Source organism: Gopherus flavomarginatus, chromosome 10, assembly GCF_025201925.1.
Source record: "Gopherus flavomarginatus isolate rGopFla2 chromosome 10, rGopFla2.mat.asm, whole genome shotgun sequence".
NCBI lineage: Eukaryota > Metazoa > Chordata > Testudines > Testudinidae > Gopherus > Gopherus flavomarginatus.
In genome coordinates this window covers 37,258,495-37,279,952 of record NC_066626.1, presented here as the reverse complement: position 1 = coordinate 37,279,952, position 21,458 = coordinate 37,258,495, and the positions used below count along the sequence as shown (strand labels likewise).

The window sequence follows — 21,458 nt, the reverse complement described above, 5'->3', positions numbered from 1 at the left end:
AAAACAAATGATTAACCCACATTGACAAGATAGTCTGGGTTGCTGCACTATGTGCCAACACATTCTATGTTACTGCTAAGTAGCTCCAAATACATAAACAAATAAATAAAGAAAATAAAATCACAACTCACCCCCAGGTATTCCAACTACTAATTCAAATGCATACAAAAATAACCCCGTATCAGCCAACAAGCTAAGTAGCGATTTGAAATACAAGCACATGAATAATAGAGCCACTCAAATTATTCCTGAGAACACCAACCAGTTTTTCAGAAACTATACTCTAGAGCAAAGGTCAACCAGTGTGAAAAAGGTTAAAACAGGGGTAGGCAACCTATGGCACGTGTGCCAAAAGCGGCACGTCAGCTGATTTTCAGTGGCACTCCCACTGCCTGGGTCCTGGCCACCCGTCTGGGGGGCTCTGCATTTTAATTTAATTTTAAATGAAGCTTCTTAAACATTTTGACAACCTTATTTACTTTACATACAACAATAGTTTAGTTATATATTATAGACTTATAGAGAGAGACCTTCTAAAAATGTTACAATGTATTACTGGCATGCGAGACCTTAAATTATAGTGAATAAATGAAGACTCAGCACACCACTTCTGAAAGGTTGCCGAACCCTGGGTTAAAATATAGGACCATACAAATTGCTACACTGGATCTGGACCTAGTGTCAGTACTTCACTATATTTTCATCTAAATCCAAAGTCATCCTTTTCCTCTTCTGGTAAAGTTTGAGCAAAAGTGGTGCTTGTAAAAGGTCTGCCACAGACTGGCAATGTTGAAGTGCTGATTTATCAATTGAATTGGTAAAGAGTATGGGCAGTAGCTGTGCAAGGTTCTTCACACTGTCCCACCAATGTACTGCAACATAGTTGTAGGAAGAGTACCTGCCTTTATGGGTGAGAAACTAATTCTCTCTGCATATCCATTCACTTCTTTCTACTTAGGCTGCCTACAAATGTGTCAGTTAATTATTTCCAATTATGAAAGAGTTTTTGTGATATGGACAAGTCTACATTAAGAGTTGGACTGAGATTGTCACTTCATTTACCAACTATTACCATTTATCATCAGATTTGAATAGCTTTCAGATACTACTGACCTAGATTTGCCCTGAATTGATAGCATAGCCACAAGACTTGGTAGCCTATTATCAATCTCCTGAGCCTCCCAATACCCTTAAATCCAAAATGATTTCTAATTTAGAAAAAAAAATTGGAAGTCAGGAATATATGGATTAACTCTACAACAGGACTATGCTTCAATATCAATTTGAATTTATGCATTCACTGTGTCCTATATTGACTATCATATACCTTGGTGATGTGTGCATTGGAGATAAATAGATTAAGATCCTTGCCATAAATTCTCTCTCTAAAAACAGTTGGATAAAAGCAATAATGTACATTCATGCATCTGCAGTATGGTACACTACCAACAACCCATATTCCCCAAATCATCATAACCTGTATGTTCTGAAGAATTAATTTGCCTTTTCCTTCATCACAAACTAACATTTTCTGGAACTTGTGCATTTGAGCGCCCCCAACTAGTCCTGCAGTAGCTAATGCAAGGGCAGTTCTTCCTCACAACATTATGGTAGGCTACACGCGCTCTTCTCTGTGAGCACAACTAATACCCCAAAGGGGACGGTAGCGGGACGCTTACTTTTATGATAAAGAATTTATAATAATATATGAAGATATACCTATCTCAGAAATGGAAGGGACCCTAGAAGGTCATCGAGTCCAGCCCCCTGCCCTCACTAGCAGGACCAAGTACTGATTTTGCCCCAGATCCCTAGGTGGACCCCTCAGGGATTGAACTCACAAACCTGGGTTTATCAGGCCAATGCTCAAACCACTGAGCACAGAGCACTCCTAACAATAACCTTCCTGCCCCTCCAAAAAATCAGCATCAGAGCCAGGAAGTGAACCAAGTTGCTCTGGCTCCTAGTCCAGTGCCTTAACTACAAAGATTGTCCTCTCTCTCTTAGGTATTACTGTTGATTATACAGCCCTCTTGGGTCAATATATTAGAACTGTAAGTAATTTAAAGCTAAGTGACTATGATAATCAAATGGAAGAGACAATGATTTACATTAATGACAGTTTTAAGGGATTTATTTTACATTTCAAAGAGTTGAACTATAAAACATATTTTTAATATAGAAAATGCTATTTAATTTTGTTTAAAAAATGTAGAAAGCAAAATAATCAGAATTTGATTGTAGTCCAATAAATACACAGCAGGATTTAATTTACATGTTTATTTTTCATTTTAGTTCAACTAAAATATAACTAGTTTTTCTTCCTAAAAAAACCCTCACCTTTTCAGCATTTGAATGAAATGCAATAGCCATTTCCAACCTGTGTACTCTCTCTTCAGAAGTTATTGTAAACTGTTTCCATACTCTGTTTAGTCTTGGAAGTGTGTCTCCCGAGGACCTAGAAGTGCATCTCAGAGACTGGCACAGTACAACTGTAGCCTGTAGTAACTGTCTTCCATAATCGTAAGTACTCTGCAAAGAAAAAAAGAGAGTACATGTAAAATTCAGCTTCAGAATAGACAATGTGTAACAATACAGACAAACCAGCAAGAGATGAATTCTCTTAGATGTAATCCACAAAGCATGCTTGCACTGATCTAGTCCAGTAAAATACATCATCTACAAATTATATGTGAATAATAATTAGTTCATTAAGTAGATAGCTATATTTCTGTGTTGTTTTTTTGTTTGTTTGTTTTTGTAATGCCTATCGGGAGTCTCTGCATCAATGTGAGAGTTGCTTTTGAGATACAATGTAGTTCCTGAATCTCCAGTCACCTACATCCTGGAAACAGACATGAAACCCACATCTCTCACACTGTAATGCATATCTGTACCAATATGCCAGATGGCTGGCCCATATTTTTGCTATATTAGTTGCAATCACTTCAGAATTCATTAGGAAAACCATCTCAGACATATCCCATTTTTATCAACACCAAACTTCTTTTATGCGCTGCATTTCCTGTTTCCATCAGAACCTATGAAGGTCATAAGACTGCCAGGACCAATATGGGTGCTGGCAGCTTTAAAATCTTTCTAAATCTAATCACTGACTTTGGTTATCAGTATTTCCCTATGCAAGCATGAATGCGAAGTATGAAAATAGTTAACAGTGGAAACTCTACTACTGTCCCCCAAATTTACACCAAGTACAGCTAAAAGCTGCCTGTAGCTATGCAAAAAGTGAGTTTCTAGAATGAAGATAATCCACCACTCACCTGTGCAACGTCAAAAAACTTTCGATGCTTTTCCAACAAAACTTTGGTTTCTTGAGAATCATCTCCCAATCTGATGTGGGTCTTAAGCAGAGCATCCAGCAGTTCACTTAACCATTCTACTGCCTTAAAAAGAGAAGTAAATTAAAAGACTAAAAACTGGCTTTACAGCTGATTAAAAAGAAAATCATCCAGTACACCAAGCCAAATTTAAATGTGAAATATTGCTTTGCCTTTAAAAAAATCAGAAAAGGTCTCAACTAAATCAGTATTCTGTATATAACCCCCAATTCTAATCTGTTATTTTTATTCATTGCTATAACCTTTTACTCTTTGTGAATACTATGAAGTAATTAAAAACAAAATAAGACTAAATTTAAAAGAATCAAATGAGAAATATACTTGAAAATTGAAAAAAGCATTTCTTAGCATAATATTTGCAGAAGTGGTTTGATGGTTCCTGTATGGGTCCTGTATTAAAACGAATGATTTTATTATTACATTTTAAAAAGAGAGTTGTAGTTCATGCATTTTAAATTTAGATTAAGATAAAACCTGACATATGATTACATAAGTCACAAAATAGTCAAATCTCATAATCAAGACTGCCAACTAAATTAGATTTATCACAGAGAAAAGTCTGCATTTAGTATCAAGACGCAGCCTGAGTGAAGAGCTATACAGTAGCCACGTTATACAAGTCCTCAATATCTGGAAGCATCATGCCATCACAAAAGCACAATCATGTTTATTCAATACACATTTAAGGAATATTTCACACAGTTCAACCAACAAACATGTCTGAACAAAGCAGAACTGTGATGCTCTACAGCCAGCCCTTACCTGAGCAGCATCTTCTTCACATTTAAATAACTGTACCATCTGAAGCATCTTTAGCCGTCGCACATCTACCATGTCCTCACACCTGAGGAAACCCAAACATTTAGGAATAACTGAAATAACATCACAGAAAGAGTAACCATTCAGCACACTAAATATATCCTGGGAACGAGAGCTATGGTATTTCAATTTATGCATTTTTAAACCTACAGCATCAAGTCGTCAGTTTTCATGAAAAAGGTAATTACACATTATTGCACCGCTAGCCTGGTCCACACATTGCTGAATTTTGCAATGCATTCCAAAGAAACATGCAGTAAATGCAACTGAGCACTAAAAAACACACTGATTTGTCAATAGCCATTGCCTTTAAGACATCTTGATGAATAAAACGAGAATCTCTAAAATTCATCCGCATTTGCCCACTCCATCATTTTTAGCCAACTACTATTTAAAAGGTTACAAGATAAATTAATCATCATAAACAAGAACCATAAAGACTTTTAAGATTAGTTTGGATGATTTTCTTTGTTGTAACTCTTTTCGGAAACCATTCAAAACGTAATTGATATAAAATTAATGCAGAAAGAAGATAGCTAAAACTAAACTCATGACATAATTAATTCATTTTCTACAGTCACGATATGAAAATATTGGAAGCACTTTCCTGTCAACCTTCAGAGCTCAATATTATAATACATAAATCTACATGATGGCTTCTCCCTCTGAATTTCAAAGATATTTAGTTGAATATAGAGGGAGAATCAGAATCCTACATAGCTCAGTAACAAATAGTTAATCATGATAGCAACAGTTAGCTTTGTAAGTGACAGGATATGCACATGCACACATGTTTTTCAAACAGGCTTTGTAATTTGCATGAGCCCTGCAACATACTAAAATTTTGAGCTTTGTTAAGTGTGCCTTGCAGTGCTGCAATGCTTACGCTGAGCAGCAGCTATTGTAAGAGTGTGAGAAAACATGACTTTCAGAGTCCAAGAATTTTAGTGATCTGGCCAAAATATCCCTAGAAATAAACATTCAAAAATTTATGAAACATTGGATAGGCTTAGTAGCCAATATTTTACTATTCTTATTGTGTTACTCACACGTGGTTTGGACCTACCAGAAATCTTAAAACTATTTACAATTATCTACTGCAAACAAATCTTGCAAGTCAAGTGGGAAAATAAATTAAAAACTAATGCCTTGTCTGATTTTACTTTGAACCTGATTTGTATTCAGGCTAACTAAAGGACTTTTAGTCATACAAATTCCTTTGTGCATATCCATCAGAGGGGAGAAAATTCACATTCAGATTTAGATTTCCTAACCATATTGTCCCCTCTCTGGGAAAAAAATGTCAGTAATATTATAGATGAGGCATTCCTGTTATGGAAGCTGATGTACTTGAGCCAGAAAAATATGCTTTCATGGTGAGATGAATATTTTCAAAGATTAGTCCTTGGGCATTTCCTTTTATCTAGTATAAGTTGTGCAAATTAGGTAGAATTCTAACTATCCAAACTTCTTTTCTCTGTTTGGTAGAAACCACAAGAGTAATAGTAAGGAAAAGTGTGGATTTTATTTAGTTCAGATGATCCAAGTTTCAATTATTTTAACAAAACCATATGCCATATTAGTATACAAAGGATGTCATTTGTCAATAGGAATTCAAAACAAACAAAACGCCTCAAAGATTGCTTTGGCTACAGCAGCTATAAGACACCTAGGACTTCTTGATAAGATGAGAAAATGTTAAGGGGCTACACATTTAAGTCACTTTCAAAATATATTTATTTAAAAGCTAACGAAAAAATCTTGCACTTGAGAACAGCTGCTGTCCCTTCAACAGACCTACAAAGCTGAATGGATTTATCAGGTGAAAGATCCTTCCTGAAGAAAAGTTTAGGACAGGTGGTCTTCAAACTTTATCAATGGGGCTCACATCTTAACAGAGAGGTTTTCTCGTGGACCAACACCTCTTCATCTTACACACCTGCGATCACACAGACTACCTCCTCTTCAACTGGGGATTATGCAACATCCCTGTGGCAACTACAACAATCATATTGGTGGAAAAGAAATATTGGGAAAATAATTGTCTTTAACACAATAAGGCCCTGTCATAAACAGATAGTTAAGGGTTAATGTCTCTTTTACCTGTAAAGGGTTAACAAACAGGGAACCAAACACATGACCAGGGGACCAATCAGGAGACAAGATACTTTCAAATCTCGGTGGAGGGAAGCCTTTGTTTGTTTTTTTGGGTTTTGCTTTGTTCTCTCTGGGCTCTGAGAGTGACCACACGTACCTACAGGCTCTCTAATCTTCTATTCCAATTTTGTAAGTATAAAGGTAGAAAGGCGGTATAGTCTTTTTATTTGTTTTCCTTTATTTGCAAATGTGTATTTGGCTGGAAGTATTTTAAATTGTATTTCTATTGGAGGAGGCTGTTTCTCCAATTTCTTAAGCTGACAGACCCTGTAACTTTTTACCATCTAAATTGCAGAGATAGACCTTTTACTTTTTTTTCTTTTTTTTTATTAAAAGTTTTGCTTTTAAGACCTGCCTGATTTTTTTCCCCTTGTTGAGGCTCAAGGGAATTGAGTCTGTACTTAACAGGGAAGGAGAAGGGAGGGGAAAGGTGGAATCCCTTTGTTTTAGATTCACGGAGCGTGAATCTGTCTCTCTCTCCAGGAGACCTAATTTCTCTGTGCTGTGATTCAAGGGGTTTGAATCACAGTAATCTTCCAGGGTAACCCAGGGAGGGGAACGCTGACAAAGGCAATGGTGAGGAAAGGGGTTTACTTTCTTTGTGTTAAGATCCAGGGGGTCTGGGTCTTGGGGGTCCCCAGGGAAGGTTTTAGGGGGACCAGAGTGTATAGGCACTGGAATTCCTGATTGGTGGCAGCTTATCAGATCTAAGCAGGTAATTAAGCTTAAGGGAATTCATGCTAGTACCCATATTTTGGACGCTAAGGTTCAGAATTGGGAAAGATACTATGACAGGCCCCAATTCAGGAAGATACTTATGCACACCCTATGCAGGACAGCTTTTAAGCACTTGCTTAACCTTTACATTTAAACCAGTGGGACTTAGGCATCTACTTAAAATTAAACAACTGGTTAAGTCAACTTCCAAGCAGGGATACTCTAGTGAACTGAGGCCTCCCCTCAGAAGTTTAAATCTGGGAGGACGAGGTAATGCTTAAATGACTGCATGAGTTATGGTGTGCTTTCATAAGGACATACCACACGCCTGCTGCTCCCTAGCTTCCACCCCATTGTGGCTGTCCTATCCCCTTTCCCCGCAACTGCATATGTTCTAAATGGAGAATATGTTATTGCCTCAGAGCGTCTGGTAGTGCCTACAAGAGGAGATCATACACAGTCCCCATGTCACAATTTTTGAGTAATCTACGTTGCTGACATCTAAGTATAAGAACCGAAGGGAACACATGACCTTATGTACTAGCCTCTCACCTCCTACCCACACCCACATTCACCATCCAGCCCTGAAATATAGCCATCTTTGGTTTTAGGAGTGTGCCACAACAACAGTTCTAGGGGAAGAAGAAAATAAAACTTCTCGTTTAAATGGAATGTGAGATTTAAGTCACCCAGATTGCAACTGCATAAATTAGGATTTCACCATCACCCCATGGCTGAGTCCCATATAAACGAGGGTCTGATTTAAAATAGCATCAGTTTTGGTTTGTTTTTTTTTAAAGTGAGTTCTTAATATATAAAAATCATCATAACCACTCGAAGTGCTATTATTACCGTTGTTTTCTGAGCTGCATATCTTCCATCACTCCCTGGATGTGGTCCACATTTTCTTTGTTTTCTATGGTTACATCTTTTCCATAGGCCCAGGATGCCTGGTTAGATATCTGATCAAGAAGACCTTGGCCTTTTTCACGCAAACCTTGCAGGCCTAAGTCTAAAACCAAAATAAATTAAAATATTTTGTTTGTTAAATCTGGTTAGTTTTCTCCATTCTTTGACCCTTCTCCAATTTACAATATCCTTCTTGAAGTGTGGACACCAGTACTGGACACAGTATTACAGGAGTAGTAGCACCAGTGCCAATTATAGAGGTAATATAACTATCATACTCCTACTCGATATTCCCCTCTTAATACATCCAAGGATTGCATTAGTCCTTTTGGCCACAGCCTCACAATGGGAGCTCATGTTCAGCTGATTATCCAATATGATCCCCAATTCTTTTTCAGCATCACTGATCCCAGGATGGAATCCAGCATATTTGTATGTATAGCTGGCATTTTTTGTTCCTAGATGTACAACTTTACATTTTGGTTGTATTGAAACATATTGACCCGAGACCATCAATTAGATGCAGCATTCTATAATACTTACAGAATGCTAGGGAAAATGGATTTGTTATTTTTTTACCTGCTGGACCATGAAATAAATATATGTGTTTCAAGGAAATGGCTGAGATTTAACAGCAAGCCATAACTGTTTTGGTGTATATATATATATATATATATAGGTAATTAGTGCATACAATCTTAAGCATACATATTTATTTCTAATAGGTCTATCATTATCAGAGACAGTGAATGTCCATCATGTAAAGAGCATGCAGGCTATGATTTTAAAATACATTTCACATGGCTGACAAACTTTTGGATAGTGTAGTATGAAGAATCCTTCAGTGCTTGCCCTTAACGTATGTTGTTAAATTTATAGTACAGAACATTTATTGTGTTCCATTTTAATATAGTGTATGGTTTGAGGCATACATAATATAAATTACTGCACATGTGCAATAACTTTTCAAATTTAATTACTTCAGCTATTTCAATTTTAATATATATCTTTTCATTCCACAATCTCTCTTCCTACATACTGCCCTTTCCCTTATAATAAAGCTAACATATGGCATTTAGAGCCTGTAAAAAAAATTAATTACAAGTCTTATCATTGCAAGCATCCTAGCTAGGGCTGGGTAGGCAGAATATAACTCCCTTTAGAGGTTAGATAATTCATAAAGGATTCGCTGTTTGGGAACAGGAGGTTCATCTTCCTCCAGGGAGATCAGGATATAATTTTTGCAGTATATTCCTATGCTCCAATCAGGCTTGGGGAAAGAGATGTGCAGTCCAAGGTTCAAGCTCTAGGTTTGTTGCTAAATGTACATACGGTAACTCCTCACTTAAAGTCATCCCGGTTAACGTTGTTTCGTTACGTTGCTGATCAATTAGACAACATGCTCGTTTAAAGTTGTGCAATGCTCCCTTATATTGTTGTTTGGCAGCTGCTTGCTTTGTCCACTGCTTGCAGGAAGAGCAGCCCATTGCAACTAGCTGGTGGGGGCTTGGAACCAGGGTGGACCAGCAGCCCCCCATAAGCTCCCCGCTCCCCTAAGTTCCCTGTTCGGCAGCCGCCCAGCAGGCTATCAATTGCCGGCAGTTCAGCTGTCCCTCTCTCCACTACCATGTGCTGCTCCTGCCCTCTGCCTTGGAGCTGCTCCTGGGAGCCTCCTGCTTGCTGTGTGCGTGGGGGCGAGGGGAGGGGAGGGGAGGGGGGGAGGAGGAAGAAGACAAGTAACATCAGGGTGTCCCCCTGCTTACCTCATCTCCATAGAGCGGGGGTGGGGGGCAACAGGGCTCAGGACAGAGGGAGGTTGCTGGCAGCAGCTGCTGTCAACTTGCTGATCTACTTAAAAAGGCAATGTACTTAGAGTGCTGCAAGTGTACTTATGGGGCAATGCACATCTCTCTCTCACACGCAAGGTGTGTGTGTCTGTTTGCCATGCTGTCTCCCCCCCCCGACCCATTTGTGTTGCCTTGTAGAGCGGGAAGCTACGTTAACAATGTGTTAACCCTTGAGGGCTCAGCTGAGTGCTAGTTCATCATTTATCAGTAAGGCATTCCCTGGGAAATATCCCACCATCTGCTACCCTCTGACTTCACCATCTCAATCAAGCTTCACAATCATCATTGCTGTGTACAGTATTAAATTGTTTAAAACTGTGTGTGTGTGTGTGTGTGTGTGTGTGTGTGTGTGTGTGTGTGTGTGTGTGTGTGTGTGTGTGTGTGTGTGTGTGTGTGTGTGTGTGTGTGTGTGTGTGTGTGTAAAAAACATAGTTTTTTGTCTGGTGAAAAAAATTTCCCTGGAACCTAACCTCCCTATTTAAATTAATTCTTATGGGGAAATCAGATTTGCTTAACACTGTTTCACTTAAAGTCACATTTTTCAGGAACATAACTACAATGTTAAGCGAGGAGTTACTGTACTGTAACAATATATTTCATGTATGTGCATATTACTTTTACCATTTTTCATACAAACTAGTGACAGAACACAGCACAAACAAACATGGGATAAACATGCAGTAGAGAATGCAGGTTTTACAGCTAGGGGAGAGGTGATCTTACTATATATAAGAAATGGGTGAAAGAGTGTAAAGGAAGAACTGAGCAAGAGAAAAATTAGTTTAATATATTAAATAAAAATGGAAAAAATTGTCTTCAGCATTTGTCCCTTTCAAGTACTTGATCCAGTATAATTTATATTTCTGTATTTCAGCAATTTTCTGCTTACCAACACTTTTCAGTTTCTCTTCAAGCAGTTTTAAAGTTTGCTGAATTGATGCTCCATCGGCTGGTGCTACATCTACACACAACATCCCTAATAAGCCATCTAACTGCTGAGACAACTGAAATAGAGAGGGATAAAGATCAAAGCTAAGACCTGATATGTAACCATTCTTTGTAATGAAATCATTACAATTGCAATTAATACTTAAGACATATAAACACTTTCAGTATTGCCAAGCCCAAGTGCTCCAGAATCACGAGTCAAGCTCCCCGAAATCATGAGATTAGTTTTAAAATAATGAGATTAAAAAAAAAATACAAATTTTGGGTTCTTTTTCTTTGCCTTCTGGTTTCTGAGCTTTTAGGGTCACTTACATGAAGTTTTCTCCACATCCATAAAGGCTAGAAACTTATTTTTTAAATGAAAGCTGAAATTATCACCTAATACCAGCAACTGGGCTTTAAAGAACAAACACCATGTCCTGTGATAAAATCCACTTCAGACAAACAACAGCTTGAAAAATATCTTACAGAGAAACTCTGAAGAACATTCTACCCCATGCAATAGAACCAGCCGGTCAAACAGTATAAGTAAAGAGAAGTTAGCTGAATTTCTTATCATGATTTATTTTACAACTTAAATATCACAGAAATGCAAGGGCAAACAAGAATGTCTAGTGCAGGGATTGGTAACCTTTGGCACGCAGCCCATCAGGGAAAGCCCCTGGCGGGCCAGGTCAATGTGTTTACCTGCAACATCCGCAGGTTCGGCCAACTGCAGCTCCCACTGGTTGCAGTTTGCTGTTTCAGGGCAATGCTAGCTGTGGGAAGCGGCGGCCAGCATATCCCTCAGCCTGTGCCGCTTCCCGCCACCCCTATTGGCCTGGTATGGCAAACCGTGTGCCAAAAGTGGCCATCCCTGGTCTAGTGTTACAATACACATTCCTCTTACAAAACTGAAGGCCTCAGCCTTAACAATAGTATTTCAATCAGGCTACCAATAAATGAAGACTTTTTCATTTTTCACGGAAGTTACTTTGTTTTCTCAATACATCTTGCACAAGATACTGAATTCAATAATACTATGTCAACAGTGTATTGGCAAGTAAGCCTGTAAACACTTAAAACCAAGCTTACATCTTGGGCAACACCATGGAATTCAAGTGCTGCTTGTAACAGATTTTGCCTAAATTCCAGCTGACTGGCCTGCCGATAACAGACATCACTCAATTGTTGCTGTAGTGCTTTCAACTCTACCAGGTCCTCCTCATCCCCAGCATTTAGCAGTGCTGCAATCTGCTGATTAAGTTCCACATATACGGCGAACCATTCCTATAAAAAAAAGAGCAAGAACCACATGATTAAAGCTTTAAAGTAACACCAAAATAAATCTATTTCTTTTAAAATGACATGCATTTGAATGTATCGAGTATTTTATTATATTTTTCTTTATGGGATAGTTTATTTTGAATCTTTCAGCTACAAGAGCAGTAAGTGTAGGTTTATGCAGCATTTTGAAAATGTACATGCCAAGAAGCATTTCACATCCTGTATCAGGGTGGATAAAAATCGATGATTTGAAAATGAACAAATAAATAATCTGATTTTTAAAAATTTAAATACAGATATACTTTAAAAAAATATAAATATATGTAAAATTAAATATGAAATTGACAACCTATTTTAAGATTTAAACTACTTAAAATCTATTAAAATAAAAAAATAATATTAAGCTGTACTTGTTTGTTACCAAGAAAGTCAAACTGAACTGGTAGAAGTCACTGGCTAAGCACCTAGAACCAGAGTTTGTTGAAGTGATAAACCAGCTTTTATGCAGTATTGTTGTAATAGTTGTCAGTCTCAGCATATCAGAGAGACCACGTGGGTGAGGTAATATCTTTTATTGGACCAACTTCTGTTGGTGAGAGAGATAAGCTTTTGAGCTACTCAGAGCTCTTCTTGAGATCCAGAAAAGGTATTGAGTGTGTCACAGCTAAATAGAAGATTGAATAGATAGTTTTGCATAAGTAGTACCTTAAAATATGTGCTAACTACAAATGCAAAAATTATCTGTTTGACCTTGTATTTAGCTGTAACTCTCTCAGTATCTTTCCCAGACCTTAAAAAGAGCTGTGTATTTCAAAAGCTTGTCGAATACTTTTTTCATTTCTGTTTATTCGAAGTTAAGGAACCAATTGGGATTTGAAAAAGCACGAAAAGCTCGTTTTCCTTTTCCAGTCGATGACTACGTCTAAACTTGGGCCTAGAGATGTGACTCCCGGCTCAAGTAGACATACATGTGCTAACTCTCATCAAACTAGCATGTTAAAAATAGTCACCACAGTAACACTGACAGAGGAATGTGACGGCATAGGCTAGCTGCTCCAAGTTCAAACCCAGCTAGATACTGTAGGTATGTACTCGGGATGGCTACGATGTGCCTTCGCTCACCACTGCCCATGCTGCCACAGCTACACTATTTCTTTTAGCGTGCTGTCTCCATGAGAGCTAGCACAATTATGTCTACGTGAGCTGGGAATTATAACCCTAACTTCTAGAGTTGAGGTAGCCTATAAATAAAAACTTGGTGTGAGCAGGTGAGATCTGTTAGTTCTAAAATCTTGAAGTAACCAAAAACAAACAGTTCAGTCAATTAACTACCAATAACACTTCCTTTGTTTAATACATCAATTAGCCTGAAATGCAAAACATGTTTTGATAAACTTTTCCCCCCTTATGTACCCACCACTTTTAAGGTAGTTTTATCTATATCTATATAAATAAAATACTGGTTGTGTGCATTTGTAACTTAATTTGAATTACCACCCAACCAGAAGTTCACAAAAAAAATTACAAGCAAAATAATTAATCATCTAGTAAATAAGAAATGCCTCATCTGCCATTTTCCAACCAAATTAAAAATGTAAAAGTTATGACTGAATAAATTTAAGTATGTAACTGCTTAAATAAATGTGCATAGATAGCGTATCCTCCCTGTTAACAAAAAGAAGCACCAAAATGTAGCATAAAGGATACATTTAGCTGCAAATCAACATATTTTAATGGTTAGCAACTAATGAGAATCAACCTCTCTTTAGAAAAAAAACAAAGTATAAATGAAAACACAATTGAAATAAATTATTTAAATCAAGGATTCCTGCTTGTTGATTTACATTGTGATTAAAATTGGTGATTTAAAAATCAACCCACTCTGCCCTGTATCAATTCAAATATAGTTGCAAGTTTTACAAAGAAAGTATGTATTTCTGATCCTACTGATACCTACTTGAAGGTAGGGGGAGGTCCATTGTCACAAACGCTAAACCCAGCCTGCCTTTTGGCATATACTGCAAACACATTCCCATTAATAGTCGCTCGCACAGCACAAAAATTCCACTGTCTAAACATAAACCATTATTTAATTATTATTAAGGTATTCATGGTATGCTACAGGAACAATGATAAGGCTCTAGCATGACGTTAAACCATTATTAAAAGACTGCCTTTGAATCAAATGATATTGCTTTCAGCAATATTACTACTGCTAGCAATAAACTTAGAAATGTAATTAGAAAAATATTTTAGGCAGAGTGAAGTAAATATCTTTCAAATAAAATAGGGCAGCAAAATATAGAAACAGGTTATTCTAAAGTTTCTTCATTATATGAGAGAAGGTGTCTCCAAAGTGTTGCCATATATATCTTTATATTGTTGAAACCATAATACACAGCCTTAGGCAAGAAAAATATTTCAAATGATGGAGAATTCACGGAGAATGAAAGCCTACTTCATATATCAAGATAAGAAATCCAATGTTCATCTGATGTCGTTATAAACTTGTAATACCAAATATGGCTGCTAGACATCTGTGTTATTTTGGTCTACTGAGAAGATGACCTTCAAACCTCCTACTTAGTTCGAACATAAGAGAATAGTGCCACCTATTGGTTGTATTAATAAAATACCTGATTTAGGGATTAATGCTTTATTTTGTCATTGCTCAATAAACAAGGCAAAAATGGTCAACTGTAGCAAAAGCTGCCAATATCTAACAGAATTAAAGCTACAGGTACACTGTTAAATATTTCAACAAGACCCGCAAAGCACTTAATCAAGGCTGTTTAAATCAAATGACCAACTCTAAACCCAAACTGATCTGACTCTCACAGGTCATGACCATGAAGAAAAGAAAGAAATCTGACTAAAGACAGTGAGCTCAAGTATATTAGACATGCAGAGACACTATGAACTAGGTCACAAATTGCTTATTATCTAGAAATCTAAAGCAGTTCTTTTTCAAGACTGGATTCACATAGAATATTAAACAAATAGAAGCATTCCAGAAACTAAAGCAACATGAGAGCAATACAGTCAATAATAAATAGAAGATGTTTCTAAAGTAACGCAGGGGGAGCTGGTGAAGGGAAGAGCAGTGGAGAGGAGATAAGATCAGACACGCACGCCATTTGACTTCAGAAATGAGGGAAGAAATATCTAGAGCAGTGGTTCTCAAAGCCGGTCTGTTACTTGTTCAGGGAAAGCCCCTGGTGGGCCGGGCTGGTTTGTTTACCTGCCGCATCCGCAAGTTTGGCCGATCGTGGCTCCCAGTGGCCGCGGTTCGCTGCTCCAGGCCAAAGGGAGCTGCGGGAAACAGCAGTCAGCACATCCCTACAGCCTGTGTTGCTTCCTGCAGCTCCTATTGGCCGGGAACAGTGAACTGTGGCCACCAGGAGCTGCAGGTGGCTGTGCCTGTGGATGGTCAACGTAAACAAAAATGTCTTGTGGCCCGCCAGTGGATTACCCTGATGGGCCATGTGTGCTGAAGATTGCGGACTCCTCCTCTATACACATAACGATCAGAGACGCTAGGTAAGAAAATGTCATTTACACATTGTCACTTTTCAGAGTAGGTGACTTAGGGAGTTTAGTTCAGCAGAGAAAGAACTAAACAGTAGGCAGCCTTCCTTGGCTGAATGCTAAGTAATCAAATCTCAGTTAACATATATCAGTTGGTATAGAGAGGATATTTCTTTTTCTAAAGATCTGCAAAAGGTATTTGTAAACAGATTAATAGTGAAAAGCAGTACAGTGACTCCGCACTTAATGTTGTAGTTATGTTCCTAAAAATGCTACTTTAAGCGAAATGATGTTAAGCGAATCCATATTTTTATATATATATATATATATATAGACACACACACACACACACACACACACACACACACACACACACACAGAGTATAAGTTTAAAACAATTGAATACTGTACACAGCAATGATGACTGTGAAGCTTGGTTGAGGTGCTGAAGTCCCAGAGAATGCCTTACTGACAAATGATGAACTAGCACTCAGCTGAGCCCTCAAGGGTTAACACGTAGTTGTTAATGTAGCCTCACACTCTACAAGGCAGCATGAATGGAGGGAGGGGATATAGAATGGCAGAGAGAGACAGAGACACAGTGTGTGTGTGTGTGTGTGAGAGAGAGAGAGAGAGAGAGAGAGAGAGAGAGAGACACACACACATACACAGACAGACATGAATTGCCCCTTTAAGTATGCTGACCCTACCCTAAGTACACTGCCTTTTAAAGTAGATCAGCAAGTTCAGACAGCAGCTGCTGCCAGCAACCTTCCTCTGTCCTGAGCCCTGTTCTGCCCCTCCCACCCCCTCGCCCCCCGCTCTGTGGAGATGAGATACAGGAGTGCAGGGGCAGGAGCAGGGGAGGGTACACCCTGACATCAGCACCTTTCTTTCTCCCTGTGCACAGCAAGCAAGAGGCTCCCAGGAGCAGCTCCCAGGCACAGGGTAGGAGCAGCACACGGCAGTTGGGGGAGGGACAGCTGAACTGCCCAGCAATTGATAGCCTGCTGAGCAGTTGCTGAACAGGGAACATAGGTGAGCTGATGGGAGGCTGCTGATCCACCCTGGTTCCAAGTCCCCACCAACTAGCTCCAACAGGCTGCTCTTCCTGCAAGCAGTGGACAAAGCAGGCAGGTGCCAAACAATGTTATAAGGGATCACTGCACAACTTTAAATGAGCATGTTCCCGAATTGATCAGCAACGTAACAAAACAACATTAACTGGGACGACTAAGTGCAGAGTAACTGTATAGTATTTGGTCAGCAAAGTTAAAATTTGACAGCTTATTTCTATTTCAAACTAAATTGTATTTCAAATCTTGTTAACTGAAATCCACATTCAGTGATAAACTGACAGTGGTAGGTTTTAGCCAAATAAGCTCCAAATTTAAACATCTCATTTACCAGAGCAGCACAGATCTTATCGTAAACATTTCAAAAATGTTCTTTTTTCAGGCTTACTCTCCCTGTTTTTATTTCACTTTTACTGAAAGTACAAATTGTCATGGTGTCTTTTAAATCATCAACATGAATTACACACAGACAAAAAGCATATAATTAGATTTTATTATCTACACTGGAAACCATAAAAAACTATCTACAGGACATAGGGGGTAATTAAAACAGTGCAGATACTCCTCTTTATACCTGATAAATCACTGCCTGCTCAAATTCCTAAGAATCTGTCACTGGACTACATTGTTCACAATTAAATATATGTACTCAATCACGTTGTAACTTGGGGAAGGAGGGGGAATAGCTCACACTGTGTTGACTCTCAATCTCTTCATGTTTCTGTTGCAAAGCTTGTGAGGCTCTAATTGAATCACCTATCCCCCACTGGGTTCGTAGTTGTTCTGATCCAGGTCCTTCAAGCCAATTCACTACCTGTCAATAAAATAATAGTTTAGATGATAACAAATAAATATTATCAACGGGTTGTAAAAATTCCACTGATGCTATTAAAAATTCAATGTACTTTTCATTTCAAATTAATATAACCACAAATTCGGTGAAAAATTAGATATTCTGAGTAACTTTGGAAGCGACTTGATTTCATATGCCTTTGGTAGAATGTACTTTTCATTAACGGTAGGCTCTCAGCTCATGTTAGAAACTGATAGCTCACAAAAGATTTGGGCCATTCATATTTGCCATTTTACATCTGCGTCAATAAAGTGGATAAAAAAACCACCTTACTTTTCTCGATAAGACAAAACTCTCTCATTTTCAGACAAATTAAATTAGCCTAGATCAATGAATTGGAGTGCATGTGTCAGCATTGTTGAAATGTTGGACATATCTTTATACTCATGGGAGAGAAATGTTTTCTCCCTGCTTTGTTGAACAATTATGTTATGGACAAACACGTTTTCAGTACACAATATTAGAAATACATAAAATGCTTTAAAAATAGCTCTTCATCCTGTAAATGGACCCCTCCAACATAAGGAGGCACCCACGTGAAGCTTCATTGATGCCAGTGTCTCCTTTAAAAGTTCAGGGGTCTGCCTTTGCAAAATAGCTTGCAAGAAAGGTCTTAATGTCTAATCTATAGCTGGAAAATTCCCAAGATTAACAAGTGTCAAATGTGTTATTTTTGTAACCAAGGACCATCAATTCATTTTCATTTATATGTTGGGGAATTGTCTAATTATGGTGAAATGGCCTCTAAAATTATGTATATTAGCTTCTTTATGTATATTTCTAGTATATTTAAGTTTGAAGTATTAGACTATACCCACAACATAAATTTTAAGATTAAAGCATCTAGGAAATATAGAAATGTCCATGCCACCTGAAAAGAGCCACTTCTCATCACTGAAGCCACCCAGGAGTCTTGACATAACTAGGAGTTCAGAGACCCTAAAATTATGAGACAATGACACAAGACAGGCAAACAGCTTCTCTTCTTTAATCAAAATATTTTCTTTTAAATAACAAAAATATATGCAAACATACAATGAAACTCAATTGGCTGGTGATTTGTGCACATCATTTTTCAGGGAATACAGCCTCATCAAAGGGAAAACAAGGGAAGAACAGGGATTCATCCTTGACTTCTCTGTCAGCATGGAAGGTCGTGGCACAAAAGCGCACAAGAGTAACTATGACTATCCTTGGATTATTCAGAAAGTCCATCCACTTTTGCCACCTTATCAATTATCCCTGCCTGCATTACAGTTTCACACAACTGCCTTTCCAACAGCCTGTTTCTCTGCTCTCAAAGCACACAGGTAACACAGAAGCCTCAAGACACCATTATTATTATTATTAATTATTCATATTATTGTAGCAGCTAGGAACCTTACTCATGAACCAGAACCCCACTGTGCTAGGTGCTGTATAAATGGAACAAAGACAATCCCTTCCCCAAAGTCTTTACAATTTAAGAAAGATATCCTATTCTGTCATATCCTGTGTGGCGCCTCCTCTGGGATCAGCAGAGAAAGGCAGAGAAGGGAAGATACCAGTATACCTGTCGGTGATCCTAATTTGGCTGGGAAAACCCTTCCAGGGAAACTGCCCTGAGACTTTGCAATACTACTGTTCAGCAGCGTCCTGCTTAATTCCTCACTGGAGTCTTCTCAGTTACTGGCTGCTGGCTTCTACATCTGATCCCTGTCAGCTGCTTCTAGAGTTGTGCTTAGCTCAGCAAGTGGAGAGATCTGTGCAAGATACAAGCACTGGAGAGAGGCAGCCAGCCAGGGGAGGAGTGCGGGGGGGGGGGGGGAATGCATGGCAGAGAGAAGCCAGCAGAGGATCCTGTACTGTCTATGCAGGCCAGAGAGGCCATTTACCAGGGACAGACAGAAGAAGCTATGTGGTGAGATGAGAGACAAGGGGAACAACATTATTATCGAGGGACAGTTTTTCAAGTCAGGCAATGGCTGGGAGGCATGTTTTATGTGCATTTTTGTGAGTTTAGAATAATGTCTTTGTTTTTTTTCCTTAACCCTTCTAGGGAAAAAAACCAACCCTACAATTAACCAAAACATACACCGAACTGTACACCAAACTGTTCATCAACTGGGGGCCTGGAAGCACCCACATCCTGCTTAAGAGAACTGTTCCTGGATGTACATGAAAAACATTGCTAACTATGTACTGGGGAACAGAAAAAAAGAGCAAAACCTGGGGAGTGTAGTAGAAGAGCGGCAGGGATCTGAAAGACACAGAAGAAAGGAGACAGAGGGAGAACAGGAAAACATTTGGGAAAGAGGGTGTTAGAACTTTTGAAAGTGGATGAGAACTAAAAGTTTCACAGTGAGGCAGAAAAGGGGAGGGGAGCATGTTGCACTCCCCGTCAATACCCAGCTCAAGCCGGAGAAGCTAATGATCCAACCAATGGAACAAATTTGGTGATGAATCCTGGTCTCCCGCCACCTGAGGCATGTTGCACATACACTAAGAAGAGAAGGGGAGGAAAGCAGAAAAAGACGACTTGGGAATAAACACAACCAGAAATGGCAAGCAATATTGGCAAAAAAAAAAAAAAAAAAAGGAAGGAGAGAGAGAGAGAGAATGAGAACACAGGTGGAATGAATCAGCAATATTAGGGTCATCCAAGTGAGGAATCACCAACTGAAGTCTTGCCCCAGGTGCAGTCAGGACTGCATAGGAAACAGGACTCTTATTGTGGGGGCTCTTCTCTGTGACAGTCTCCATCCCTACATTCATCCTGTTTTACAGAACTATAATGGATTTTGTACAATGTATGTCTTGTGAAGGATCATTTGAAATCTCATAATTTGCTGATCATTATTGCCCTGGTAAAATGTGTGGTAATCTTGTATGTAAAGTTATAAGATTCTACTCTATAGACATGTTCCAAGCTTAGAAAAGCAGGCACAAACCAATTCCTCAAAGATAAAATTCAAATTGATGCTCAACCAGTTGTCAACAATATCAAATGAACTATCAGCTGGTTAAGCGACCATTCATTGGCAGGAAAAAGGAGGAGCAAAAGAAATTGGTTGGTGGGCAGCTTACCCACTGTGGCTGTCGCCCTTACATACAGTGTATATATTTCTGGCTGTGAATCTAGGCAGGTTGCCTTATTTTTTAAATTTAGGCAACGTTTTATTGCATTTTTGTATATTACTTGATGCCTTCAACAATTGTTTTAAAAACCAGTTAAACAAAATAGCAGAACACATAGCTTCATTGTGTGCTAAGATTCTGTTAATTTATTATGCAGCATCAGTAAAGTAGACAGAGCAAATGGATGATTATTTCTAATCAAAATGATGCAAATTGAGGTTGATGCCCCAGTAAACAAGTCTATTTAAATGCATTAATGAAGGCAGTTTGCCAAGCTAGGTTATAAACTTTATTTCAATCAGCAATTCTTGCTCAGCCAATCTGAATATCATCTAACTACAGGAAAAGGCCCATGCCCTGCTTATGTCATTTGTGACCTACGCAGTTGTGTTATCATCTTATACACTACACTTTTGTTGTTGTTGTTTCCAACTGAAAGTATCAATAAGAAGAGTTTAGGTTTTGATTTCCTTTTGAAGATTTCAGTGACCACACAAATGAAAATAGTTTCTTGCTGGATTTACATTTTCAGTGGTAAGATGTCTCCTCTCCTCATCAGAAGCATGAGATTTTGGGAAGAAAATTTATATTGACTTATGTGAAATTCAGAAATTACTTTAGAAATGAATTTCCAGTGAAGGCAAAGAGAAATGTTTTCCTTATGAAAAATAGACTACTGAGAGTCAGCCATGAGTGCTCCCAGTCCACTCATCCTTCCCGATGAGATGATGGCAACTAAAAAGGTGACTTTCATAGAAAGGTGACACACAGAACTTGTGGTCAGTGGTGGATGGCATCAACAGAGATAGGCAGTTCTTGATCGTCCTGTCAAAAATAACCTCTGGATGGGATTAAGTAGTTG

At 38.5% G+C, this 21,458-nt stretch overlaps 1 protein-coding gene across 7 annotated transcripts in view; it reads right to left on the bottom strand.

The window, feature by feature from the left end:
• SESTD1 (SEC14 and spectrin domain containing 1) overlaps positions 1-21,458 on the bottom strand; it is a 118,567-nt gene that overhangs the window by 9,084 nt on the left and 88,025 nt on the right. For all 7 annotated transcript variants that reach the window (XM_050916802.1, XM_050916805.1, XM_050916806.1 and 4 more), the window contains exons 10-16: positions 17,318-17,440; positions 11,831-12,025; positions 10,698-10,812; positions 7,905-8,064; positions 4,122-4,203; positions 3,282-3,404; positions 2,341-2,532 (exon numbers count right to left, since the gene is read on the bottom strand). In XM_050916802.1, the coding sequence (XP_050772759.1) occupies positions 2,341-2,532; positions 3,282-3,404; positions 4,122-4,203; positions 7,905-8,064; positions 10,698-10,812; positions 11,831-12,025; positions 17,318-17,440 (990 nt within the window). The remainder of the gene's footprint in view (positions 1-2,340; positions 2,533-3,281; positions 3,405-4,121; positions 4,204-7,904; positions 8,065-10,697; positions 10,813-11,830; positions 12,026-17,317; positions 17,441-21,458) is intronic.